This window comes from Lissotriton vulgaris, chromosome 11, assembly GCF_964263255.1.
Source record: "Lissotriton vulgaris chromosome 11, aLisVul1.2, whole genome shotgun sequence".
NCBI lineage: Eukaryota > Metazoa > Chordata > Amphibia > Caudata > Salamandridae > Lissotriton > Lissotriton vulgaris.
The window spans coordinates 8369016-8382290 of NC_141699.1; the positions used below are offsets into that span (position 1 = coordinate 8369016).

Below are 13275 nucleotides of genomic sequence, written 5' to 3' on the forward strand. Positions count from 1 at the left end.
TTTATTGGACGGGTCTGCAGCAGCCACTGACAAAATAAAGTGTCCGGTCAAGCAACCGTCATGCAGAATAACTTAATATCCAGATCAGAATAAGTCTCCCTTGCATCAGTAGTGGCCCACTGAGCAAAAGCCTAAGTAGGCTAGATGGTATGCCGTTCTGGTCCAAACTGCCAGTTGTTATAACAGCCCAAGTTCAGTGTACATCAAAGCTAGTAAATTAAGCAATATGAGGTGACCTTGAAGGGAGGCGGATAGGGAAAGCAGTTCTGCTTAAAGCAAGATATCAATCAGGCTGACTAGGTAGAGTCTTGGTAGCAACTTTAATAACAGTTGTGTCAATGTAGGTGCTGACAGGACATTTGTGGTGCACAACACAAAACAAAGGGTAGGAAATATGCTATTAACCACATTAATCCTCTGATTTATTAAACTGAAGAAAATTCACCAACACAACTACACAAGTCACACACACCCAGTTTGCTACCCCTGGCACTGGCCAGGATCCATCTTAGTGATGTTTCCTGGTCGCTTACCTTTGGTAGCACTTTTTCAGCTGAATACTATATCTAACCACAGATTCCTTTACCTTGGAATATTTCCCAGGCATCCGATTGGATCTACAAACTTGATAGCAGTGCTCCCACAATCCACTAGGTAGTACTGTGCAACTCCGCATAGGCTTAGTTCTACCCTGGAAGTGACTGAGCGTAGTTGATTACATGTGCCACCGACTCCAACGTCAGTTTCTTTCTTTAATCTTTCCACGCCTTCAGAGGTGGAGCTCAAAGCATTTGTCAGTACAAGCATGCAGATCTCTAATTTAGGACCTTTTTAGATGGTAAAGAGACCACCCCACAAAACAGTGTGGGAGTGGATTTGGGTTGGGAGGAAGAATGAAACCTAGGAGTCACTGGAGCAATACTCTACAGCAACAGCTCTCTGGTTGTCTTATGGTAGGATTTTCCATTCAAAGGACTGATTGGGTGGGGGCGGGAGGACTAGGTCTGTAATTCAGAAGCAACTATCTGAGGATCAAAGTGAAGTAAATTAAATAAATAGTTTGAGACCTTTCAAAATACTCTCAGATTCTGATCCATGCAACTCATCGCAGCCTGGGGTACATGTCTCTAGTTATGGACTGACCTCCATCAAGTAGCAGTACAGGAACGGCCCCTGGGAAATGATGAGATTTGTGCAGATACAACTTGCCACAGTTTGCTGAATAGCACACAGCTGCTTTTTGGCCAGATCAATCCCTTGACGTAATTTGTCCATATTACTCCTGTAAGAAACAGAAAAACAGTTATATGAAAGCAAGAAGAGAAGCATAAATTCCCAGTTCTCACCTCGGATATAAAACCACAAGGACAGATCCTTATACTCAGACTGGAACCCAGACTTACTAGTAACAAGTAAAATGGTCCAGTGGGTTAAATTCATCCTGAGATTTACCCACCCAAGTCCATCAATCACATTGGGGTGTAGAAGTGTGCCACTCAATGAATCATTGAGCAGTTGATCAATTTGAAATGCAGTGTATTAATCAGATATCTGTGCTAGATGGATAAATTACTTACCTGTAATCCTAGTTCTCTTCCAGGAGTATCATCAAAGTCAAAAGCACTGAATATTCCCACCCACGCGCAGGGACCCCTGAATCTATAAAAAGAAAATGATTTGTGAAAACATATATATATACAGCTCTATGTATATATATACATATCATTTTTCACAAACCAATGCAACCTTCCAAAATAAATCAAAGGCTAATCAATGTTCTGAAAATCTGCTTTTGCAACCATAGATTGGACAAAATAGAAAACAGGAGGACAAGAATCACTCAAACTCTCTTTAATGACCAGAAGAAAGTTAATCTGCAAAACAGCAGGCATTGTTAGCCTATAGGCTGCATTGAAAACTCAATAACATAGAAAATGAAAGCAATTGTTAGCATAAACAAGCAGCCATGACCCTCAACTTCCCATTCTGCCTCAGGGGTGACAGTTAGGTCAGTTATTCTTTGCAGAGGCCAGAGGGTCAGAGCACAAAGATGAGATTTACAACTGCTTCATTAGCCCGGGGAGGTGGGTGGGTTTCTTATGACTTTGATGATGATACCCCTGGAAGCAAACTAGGATTACAGGTAAGAACAAAAGTTACTTACCTGTAAACTGTGGTTCGCCAGTATTGGGGTCTTTCATAGATTCACATGCTTGAATATTCCCAGTCGTCAAAGTGGGAGTCCCACGGTACATAACATAGCAATATAACAATCACATAACCATAGTATAGATAAGAAATAACCATAGAGGAGCATTGAAACATAGAGCTTAATAGATAGAAAAACTTGTCACTTTAATAAAATATCCAAGTCATTGTAAAAAACTCCAGCCAATCAGGTGCTTGCACCCTCTAGAATGTTCTCCTCAGAGGCTCAGGCCCGCAGATTTTCGTAGCACAAGAGTGACATAAGAGTCAAGCAGAAGAGGAGAGCCTCGGAGGGGAGGAGGGTGGGTCGCATGTGAATCTATGAAAGACACCAATACTGGAGAACCACAGTTTACAGGTAAGTAACTTTTGTTCTTCTCCAGTATTGGGGTGTCTTTCATAGATTCACATGCTTGGATAAGAGTAGTTAGCAGTGATACCAAAACAATGTAAGGTAAACCATAAATAATCGTAAAACACAGTACGATAAACAAAAACTCCAGCATAGAAAAAAAGTGGTACCTTGTATACAGGAGGAGGGAGGCAGAGGCTCACCTTATTTAAAGAGATTACATAGGACTGCTTGCCCCATGGCTGTATCAGCGTTGTCAGCAGCTTCCAGACAGTAGTGCTTGGTAAAGGTGTGTCTGCTGGACCATGTTGCAGCTCTGCAGATGTGCTGAAGAGGTACACCAGCAAACAGCGCAGTAGAAGTGGAAACTGTTCTGGTAGAATGTGCTCGAAGAGTTGCAGCAAGTGGTTTTCCAGCTTGCGGATGACAAAAACCAATTGCAGTAGATAGCCAGAGTACAATAGTCTGTTTGGTGACTGTTTGACTTGGCCCTTCTGGCAGGTTCACACCTGAACTTTTTGCCTGGTATTATTAAATAATTATAGTGATTTTTGATTTCTGCGCACTTTCACTGTGTCCCAGTGGAAAGTGCGTGCGCCCTCTGAGAGTGCGTGGAGTAAGGTTGGCCTGCCCTCCCATAGGAATGCATGGGGAATGTCTGTGTCCCTGGTAGTTCCTGATGCGTGAGGTGTGCAGGCTCGAGTTTGGTATGTGCGGACTCGTGTGATTGAATGCTGCGCAATGATATGTGCGACATGAATGTGTCTAGTATGGAAGTGTCACTTCTAGACATGGCTGTGTGTGTGCTGTAAAGGTGCTGGCGAGTGATTGGCTGGAGCTGGCTGGGGTGCCAGGCTCCATGAGTCATGATGGGTCTGCCCGGTGGTGATTGTTGAGATTAGCATGTGTGATGTGAGGGAGTGGTGCACCTGGGTCCTGAATAGGGCTGGGCTTTCCCCACACAATGCTGGCTCCGCCCCCTGTGGTGCGACTGATGACCCTAGCCTGCCTGGTGAATGGAAAGGGTGGCTGGGGAAAACAAAGAACTCCAAAACCAGCTGCGACTGGTTTCTCCCCCACCCTGCACCCTGAGACAAAGGGATTTGCTGTATAAAAAGGGGCTTTGTTTCTTGTTCTTGTTTCTACCAGCTTGAATCAACCAGGGGCGTGCTGCTGCTGCTTGGGCCCAGGGGAAGGCTTGCCTCCCTGGGCCCTGCCCAGCCCCTGGATGCCTGATGGACTTTCCTTTGTTGGGAGCTGCTTGCTCCATCTTTGCTGTCCAGGACTTCTTGGGACCCTGTTACCCTGTTGGAGTGAGTCCCCTTTTGCCCCTAGCGCCTGGGAAGCGCTCTTGTCTTAATGTGCCTTTTATTGGGCGAGCTTGCCCCTCATTGCGGTGGTTGTCCGTGATCCGAGACTCACAGGAGCCTACCCTGCATTGTGCCCGATTCTCGCAATATTTTTTCACGGGGGCTCCCATGTCGAGGGGAGAGCCCTGCGGTGATGGCCCAAAGCCCCGGGTCCCAGGAGGGGGCTCAGGTGAATCTGAAATGGCGGCCGATGCCGCCAATGGCAGTGTGGGGCTCCCAGAGTCCAGGGAAGCCCCGCGCTGAGGGAAGACGCCGCTGAGCCTCGCAGACTCCTCTCTGATCCCCGGTCCCAAGATGGGGGACCGGGTAAGCAAGGGCGCTGTCGGGCAGAGCTCCCAGGAATCGGGAGAGCTCCGCTACCGCCGCCCAAGGAAGAGAAGCCTCCCCCAGCAGCCCAGTGAGTGTTTAAAGGCTGAAGGGGGGAGAAGCTCTTAACGTGTGTTGGTGCCTGTGTAAGGCACAGCGTCTTGGTGCATTTAGGGCGGCCCCAGATGGCAGTGGGCCGCCCCAACGTTTAATTTCGCCGAGCCTCACATGGCTCCAACGATGGGAGTATGCTTATTCAAGGAGCAGGTAGCTCCCCCGCCCCCCATGAGTTCCATGGCTCCAACGTCCTGGGGGAAGTCTGTTTCGAGCCCCCGAGTCTCCAGATGGGCCCGTGTTCTGCCCCTGAGGGCCCCTGTTTTCAGAGCCTGGAGGGCTCCATCAGATGTGTCCTATGCAGTGTCAGTGCCCCGAGTGGCTCCCAGTTGGTGCAGTTTTGGTTCCTGAGGGGCTAGTGAGAGCCCCTTGTCGCAAATTGCTTCCCAGCTGCCGAGCAAGTAGTGGGCAGCTGCACCATTTTAGGTTCTCTCTAAGGACATGTCTTGGACTCAGGAGTGAGTCGCACTCCTTCCTCCCTACCCTGGCCTTCCCCAGCTGCGCAGCACTTAGTGCCAGCAGCAGCGTTTAAGAACCGTCTTGTCCCTCAGCTGCCCAGCAAGTAGTGGGCAGCTGCTACGTTTAGGTTTTGGCGCAGTGGCGCAACCTGGACTTGGATGTAAGTTCTGTGCTAATGTAATTTCTACGAATTGTTCTTTGCTGCACCTCTGAATGTGTTTTTGATGAGTCATGTGCCTTGTTCCTTACACCTCTGAATGTGTTTATGCATCATGTGTTCTCCTGTGATGAACCTCTGAATGTGTTTTGATGCATCATGTGCCTTGCTCTTACACCTCTGAATGTGTTGGTTATGCATCATGTGTTCTCCTGTGCTACACCTCTGAATTTGTTTTGATGCATCATGTGCCTTGTTCTTACACCTCTGAATGTGTTGGTTATGCATCATGTGTTCTCCTGTGCTGCACCTCTGAATGTTCTATGCATGTGTGAAGCTTCCGATTGTTATATGTTCTAAATGCTAGTTCTACGAAGTGCATATTCCTGACAGTGGTGCCTGTGGCCCTGTCCTGTACATAATCCCCTGTAAATTCTGCCCGTGCCTGTTGGCACATTGTAAAGTGTGTGCTTCTATCTAATGCATTTTGCAATACAAAGGCTATTTTTACATATACCTTATGTGGAGTTCCTTTTGTGGGGAGCCTTGGATTTTGTTGCTGGTGGGTGCGTGCGAATGCTTTACACATCACCTCTGAGATAAGCCTGACTGCTCGTGCCAAGCTACCAAGAGGGTGAGCAGGGGTTGTCTTGGTGGCTGACTTCCTTACCCTACCTTAGGAATGGTGGTTTCTGCCTGGCTTTGGCGCAAGCCCTGGCCAACCAGAAATCCCATTTCTAACATTGGTGGCAGCGGTGGGATATGTACTTGTTTGCGCAGTACCAAAGCGACAACTGTCCCCACTACAAAACTCTGCATTTTTAGATAATCACATGAAAGGGGATTATTGTTTTTAAGTTTGCTAAAAATGTCATTTCTGTTAAATTGTGTTTTCTGGATTCACCAGAAGAGTGGGATCCAGTGGTGGCAGCGAAAATGTGTCCTGTGTGTGTTCCCTGTCCCTTTCCTGGAGTAATGGTATCTGCGTCACGTGTGGGCAGGTTGGTAAGGCAGTTTCTACCACCCCTGATTTCTCAGTCTGGGGGGGGGGGGGGGGGGGGGTGTGGATGAATGGTGTGTTGCACTGGACGTGGGTGTGAGTTCTCTAGGAGGGGGAGCTTGCTGAATAAATGGATGTGATTTCATGGGTGGGCCTGAAGCTCAAGGGAGTTTCCCATGCCCCTGTGTCATTGTGTTATTTGTTGGGGAGTGACCCAAGGAAAGTTCTGGTCTTCCAGCCCGGTGGTGGAAGTGGCTCAGAGAAGCACAAGCCTGGTCTCCATAGTCTGGGTGGTTTTTTTTGGGAACACCAGGTGAGGGAACCTAGCATGTATGTATGGAGCGTTCTGTAAGGGAGATCTCCCAGTGTGGAGAGAACGTGGAGCGCCTGTAAGCAGGGCTCCAGTAGTTCTGTTGTCTGGCAGTACCACTCCAGTTGGGAGGGTGCAGAAGTCCAGATGGAGGGGTGCAAGGGGGATAGGTTTCGTAGTGGTGTAACCAGTGGGTGAGGGGCCAGCCAGAAGGGTTGTGTCGCCAAAGAGTGACCATGGTGATGCCACTTCTGTCCTCAGTGACAGGCAGACTTGTACACGACACATTAGTTCTGTGTCCCCCTCAAAGAAGTACTGGTGTGCCAGGCATCTGACCAAAGGGTATGTCCCTCGGTTGGGGAGCTTGCGGAATACTTGTGTGCTCTTCTTTTGCTCAGATACCCAAGTCCCGTGTGTTGAACTTTTCCCAAGAACGTCTGCAGAAGTGGAGCCTGCTTTTGATTTCTGTGGTCTGTTTAGAGACAGAATTTCGGAGTTGGTAAGGTTCTGGGAGGAGAGAGGCATAGGGGATGGAGTGGTTCCAAAAGGAGTGGCTGAGGTGTCTTTCAGTCCAGTGTGATGGAAGAGGTTCAGTGTAGCCCAGCTAGGTCTCGGTGTAGGAGCTCACGTCCTGTCTCAGAGGAGAAGAAGTGGGTGGGACTGCGTGTCTCCAGGTGCCCAAAACCCAGTCTCAGGGCCTGGATTGTTTCTGAAGAGAACGTCAGGTCGGGGGCCTAGGCTGTACCAATAGGTCATTTGAGGAAGATCTCCCAGAGTATTTGAAGAACGTGGAACATCGGTTAACAGGGTTTCAGTAGTTCTGGTGTCTGGCACTACTGCTCCAGTTGGGAGAGTTGTGTTCTGGAGGGTGCTTCGGAAGTAAAGGTAGGGTGGGGCATTCTTGCCCGTGACCTCTGGTCAGCCTGAAGGTGTGGACCCTAGGTTGAAGGATCAGTGGTAGTTTGGAACTACACTGAGAAAGGGAGTGGAGAATGGCTATGTAGGCCAGGGGTTACCACCCCCACTCTGTGGATTGGCAAGGACCAGTGGTATCTGGGTGGCCTAGGGCCTGGTCCTAGCCGTGGACAACTAAGGAGTACTAGTGGGGTAGCCTGTAGGAAGGTGGATATCTGACTATGGTTACCCCGAACTTTTTGCCTAGTGTTTAGCTGGTTTTCGACTTAGTTGACCTGGGACCCTGCTATTCCGGACCCCAGGCCCTCTGCTCTCTGTTAAAATGGACTCCATGTACTCTAGGTACATACCAGTTGGAACATGGATCACCATGTGAGCCCCTGTACAGTGTACCCTAGGTACCCAGGGCATAGGTGCATCCAAGGCCTACCAGGGGCTGCAGCACGTATTGTGCCACCCCTGGCCTGGCCTTACTATTTGACACAACTGTCTGATCACTCAGCTGGGGCAAGGTGGTGTAATCATCCTTTGCTTTAGATATAGTATCCCTATAGCTAACCCTAAAAGGGACACATATACTCCTATAAGTCACTCATATGGCAGGCCTGATCAATCCTGAAGGCAGAGTGCTTGGAATTATGTGAGATGGTGCTCTAGCATGAGCTGAGCCTGTCTGCAGCTTTCGGAACCATGTCCTTATAGCTGTTCCATGATAACGCTATACCATATACTCTTAAGTGCATTATAATCCTCGCAGTTATTGCTAACTTTGGCATAGCATTATCAAAACATGTTGTGTAAGGTGTCATACGCTTTGGAATACTACCTGTAGGAAGGTGGATATCTGACTATGGTTGCCCCCAACTTTTTGCCTAGTGTTTTGCTGGGATTCTGCTATTCAGGACCCCAGGATTCCTGCTCTCTCTGTTAAAATGGACTCCATGTACCTTAGGTATATATCTAATTGGATCCTGGGTAACCTTAGCAGTCCCTGTACAGTGTACCTTAGGTACCCAGGGCATAGGTGTACCCAAGGCCTACCAGGGGCTGCAGCATGTATTATGCCACCCCTGGCTGGCCATCCAAACTGACAACTGGCTGGTAACACAGCTGGGGCAAGGTGGTGTAATCATCCTTTGCTTTAGATATAGTATCCCTATAGCCAACCCTAAAATGGACACATATACTCCTATAAGTCACTCATATGGCAGGCCTTATCAATCCTGAAGGCAGAGGGCTTGGAATTATATGAGATGGTGCTCTAGCATGAGCTGAGCCTGTCTGCAGCTTTCGGAACCAAGTCCTTTAGCTGTTTCCATGATAACGCTATAGCACCACCCCAGACAGAATTTTGTGTATTGAGGTAGGACAGGCTGAAAGGAATGAGACATGCCTGGGGCACACAAGGTGTCCCTGTGCATACCCCGGTTCAAACCAGTTGCTGGGGCATAGGAGGGACCTAGTCGCAGTACAGCCCCCTTTAGGGGAATAAAGGTAGGAGCTGGTCCCATTCCAAATTAGATTATCCTGAATTGAAACTACAAGGAAGAAACTCTGGACTTGGACGTTCTGCTCCACAGAAGACTGAAGAAAATCTCCCTTGTGGCCAAGGAGTGACCACCCTGCATTTTCAGGCACAATCAAGCATCCTAACGGTGCACTTTGTCGTCCTTCCTGGTGGAACCAGACTTCAGAGCCCGACGAGACCCTGACTTCCAGACCTCTCAGACCTCTACCCACATCTGCAGCACAGCTGAGACCCGTGGGTGCGACGAGACAAGTGGGACCGGCCATCTTGGAGAAACAGCACTTCGCTTCCAGCACGACTTCTGAGGTATCCTCGAGTAAGTGCTTTGGGGATTGAGAAGCTTCAGCCCCAAGCAGCTCCTGCACCGAAGACCAGCCCTCCAGCATCCACGAGATCTGCGTGGGGCCCTTTTGCTGGATTGCTGCTCGACGCGTTGTCTGGTCACTTGCCGGCTGGCTAGTGGCCTCCCAGACGACGAACCTTGAAATCTACACCGCTGGTCTGGTTGCTCCAGACTGGCCCTTGCTTCCTTCCAAAAGAGAAGCACCCCAGACCCTCCTGGTCCGCACCAGATGCCATCTTCACCCACAGCGTGGGTTGCCTTTGCCAAGGCCTGTTGACTCTGATTCCAGAACAGACTCCACCGACAGCGAGAGCCTGCGTGGGACAGCTCGTGCCTCCATCCTTGTCATCGAAGACACCTCCTGGTTCACGTGGCTGCAGAGTCAAGCGTCCACTCTTCACCTGATCGCGAGGACAGCATCTGGTTCCTGCCTGGTTCCACTCCAGTCACTGGCTAGTGACTGTGAACATTGTCCCCTCTGCTTTCAGGTCTTCATCTTCCTTGTACCACCCTTGGATCACTCCGGACATCTTCCTCCTGGTCGCCTGCAGCATCTTTCTCTAAGGCTCAATTGACTTCAACGCGGAAACCCGACACTTTCACACCTAGGCACCCGTGGGTAAGTAAACGAGAGCATTTCGGTGCTCATAGGTAGATTGACTCTCCTAGTGTCCAGGTATCCTGTAGTTTCGGTCTCAACTAGTCGGAACTGTCTTTACTTACCTTTTTCGTAATTTGTTCATGCCCATTGACTTTGCATTGAAACCCGTGTGTGTGTTCTAACACTGCACACGCGTCCCGTGGGCCTCCTGCTCCTTACCTAAGGTTAGGGTAGTGTAGCCCCAGCGATTCTACAGCCTCTGGGCATCCTCATTTCTTCTATCGATTTACTTACACCATTTACTTAGTATATGGTTTGTCGTGCCCCTAGGGCACCATTGTAATTTGTGCGACTTATTGTATTTTTCTGAAGAGTATTGTTATGTGCTTAGCCCTCTGATCTCAAAGAGTTCAGAGGTGTTTGTTGATAATAAATATATTGTTTATTTTTACAACAACCTGTGTGGTGTCCTTTCATCTGGTATTCAAGGGGTTATATGTGGTAAAACAGCTGGCTTCACATGACAAAAGAGTTTAGTCTAAGACTGCTTTGTCCATGCTACCATTAGGATAGCTGGTCTATTAGGTTGACTTACAGACAATCACCATAAGGGTTGTTTGGACTGATACAAGGTGATCACTAGAAATAGTGAGCATCATATATCAGGCCAACTTCTCACATAGCCTAGTTGGGCCTGTTTTTTTTAAGTATGTCCTAGTCTTATGGTTCACCGTGGCGAAGAACAGGAGGGTGTCCCTGCAGTTGCGGGCCAGCGTCCGTGTTCTATCGCCCCAAGCAGGGAAGTCCATCACGTTGGTGATTGGTCTGCCCTGCGTTTTGGGTGGAAGGGGGTTGTGTTGGACTTGGCCCTTCTGGTTATTTTTGGTTTCTGCGCACTCTCACTGTGTCCCAGTGGAAAGTGCGTGCGCCCTCTGAGAGTGCGTGGAGTAAGGTTGGCCTGCCCTCCCATAGGAATGCATGGGGAATGTCTGTGTCCCTGGTAATTCCTGATGTGTGAGGTGTGCAGGCTCGAGTTTGGTATGTGCAGACTCGTGTGATTGAATGCTGCGCAATGATATGTGCGGCATGAATGTGTCTAGTATTGAAGTGCCACTTCTAGACATGGCTGTGCGTGTGCTGTAAAGGTGCTGGCGTGTGATTGGCTAGAGCTGGCTGGGGTGCCAGGCTCCATGAATCATGAGGAGTCTGCCCGGTGGTGAGTGTTGAGATTAGCATGTGTGATGTGCGGGAGTGGTGCACCTGGGTCCTGAATAGGGCTGGGCTTTCCCCACACAATGCTGGCTCCGCCCCCTGTGGTGCGACTGATGACCCTAGCCTGCCTGGTGAATGGAAAGGGTGGCTGGGGAAAACAAAGTACTCCAAAACCAGCTGCGACTGGTTTCTCCACCACCATGTGTAGCGTTCTAATCTAGGACCTGATCGATACTGTGACCTTATGCCCCTATTCGGTGATAAATCCATTTATCCCTATATTGGCATAACCGTTCAAGTGCAATATTCAGAAACTCGTCTCTGGCCTCACACGAACAGAGCCACATTCCAGAATAGCTTTCTCTGCCACTTCCTTTGCAACCAATTAGTGCAATGACATAGCAGAAGTTACTATCTGAGATTCCTAGATTAACACTCCGAGTTCTTCAACAAGATAAAAACTCAGCAAACCTGGAAATCCCCGATTGCTGTGTTTTGATTAGAAATAGAACTCTAATGAGCACTGATAGACGATTACTTCCTAGTGACATCTGTGCCCACTCCCCGTTTTTCAACTGTGTCCTCAGTATTCTCGGCATGGTTGATTACTCTAATACTGGCTACCTTCTTTTTTGGAAATTGAGATTTTTTACTATGAGCAGGTTCCTTGTCTTTGGACTTGGTGTGCTCTCCTGGGTCTGACCGTCCTCTTCTTTCCGATTTCTGTGAAAAAGATCGAGAGGGACGTGTATCAATACTTTGATATCTATCAGGTTTTTTTAAATTATCCCTATTTCTAAGGTTGTATCTTTTCTCAGAGGGCTCCCTCTGGGGAGACTGGTGTTCTCGAGTCGGAGTTCTTTCCCTCCGTCGAGGAGACCTTCCTCTGGACTGGAAAACTTTTTCCTTGGGAGTGGATTGTTTATTTCCATCCCAGCTCTTTTTAGGAGTGTTTAAATTATTTTTAATAAATAATTTTTCAGGGTTTTCGAGCAGTTGGGGCTTTACTGGTTTTCCACCCAAGCTGTCTCTACCTAATTCTTCATAGCATTTCTCTATGATTTTGGCAAGCTCAACTGGCTGATCTGTTATATCTGTTTCCTTCAACTTCTGGCGGATCGCCACAGATGCTGCTTCTCCCTTTATATTGGCTAATAATATAGCTGAGACCTGCTTGAAGTCTTTCAGTAATTTCATACCAAGAGTTAAAGCAGGCTCTGGATCGTATTCATTTTGAATCTGTCTTAGCACTTCTGGTATTACCGCCATGGACGGAAAACCATGTGTTTTTGTGTAAATGGAAGCAAAGACTGTACCCCAAGTGTCACAGTCCTCCATGTGTGGTGCGATTCCCATAGGAAGGCAGATGGTCAAGATTCTGTGTTTCTCAATAGGGGTAGTATCCGGAAATACTGCCTCTATTTGAGTGATTTTCTGTGCTAACCAGAAAGGAATTTGTTCCCGTTTTACGGGTGTTTTACCAAGACATGATTGTATGTTCTGTGGTGTAATTTTATTAGTGTTCACCTGATGAGGGGTCAGCTGTGGTACATTAACAGCTGGTTGGACTGTTGCAGTCCGCATTACATATTGGACTAATTGCCTATGTATTTTTATAAGTGTTTTTAGCTGTACTAAGAGCTCTTCCTTTGACATTTTTGCAATGTCCGGATGTGGTGTGTAGCTGGCTAGAACCGGCCACGTTGCTCCTGGTCTACCTAGTGGACCGAGCCTGGTAATATGATCATTATGTTTTAGGGCGCCATTAAACCAGAGCAGGTGCTCTTGGAATTTTAGTGGGATTTCAGTCTCCTCGAAAGGAGCGTACTCATCCGGAGGTTTCTCTATTTTGTAATAGTGAAACTCTTTTGTTCTAGCGTTTGCCGCTGGAAAGTTTATCCATGAATAGAATACCTCTGTCTGCCAATATTCGTGTGCCTCTATCACGAAAATTACTGTACCACCTTGTGGTGTCAGTCCGTTTTCTATAAGTTTTAAAGTTAAATGTGCCGGGATGATAATTGCACCCGGTTCAATAGTCCCGTCCTGCTGAGTCGCATCTGCTGCGGCCCCAGTGGTTCAGTTTTCTCCTGGCATTGTATAAATGCAAGGTTTGCAGAGTAGGTCTCCAAGGAGACAAAGATTAGGTGCACAATATTTTGGAACACTGTATCCTTCAACGTTGAATAAACCAGAGCTTTACATAGGAATCTCTTCCTACTGAGTTCGGGCGGATTTTAACCTTTCACCCACTCCAGACGTCTATTGGAGTATTTACGGGAGAAAGGGGTCTGTGTGAAAAATGCACAACTGAGTTACTCTAAGCAGAAATCAGTATAGCCCGCAAGATCTTGATGAGTCATCTGGAGACAGTGGACACGAATGAATACATTCAGGTTG

The 13275-nt window shown here is 48.0% G+C and overlaps 1 protein-coding gene across 1 annotated transcript in view; it reads right to left on the bottom strand.

The window, feature by feature from the left end:
• Nucleotides 1-13275, bottom strand: part of CDC45 (cell division cycle 45) — a 428728-nt gene that overhangs the window by 158393 nt on the left and 257060 nt on the right. The window contains exon 14 of the mRNA XM_086942644.1: nucleotides 1144-1282. Coding sequence (XP_086798770.1) covers nucleotides 1144-1282 — 139 coding nt within the window. The remainder of the gene's footprint in view (nucleotides 1-1143; nucleotides 1283-13275) is intronic.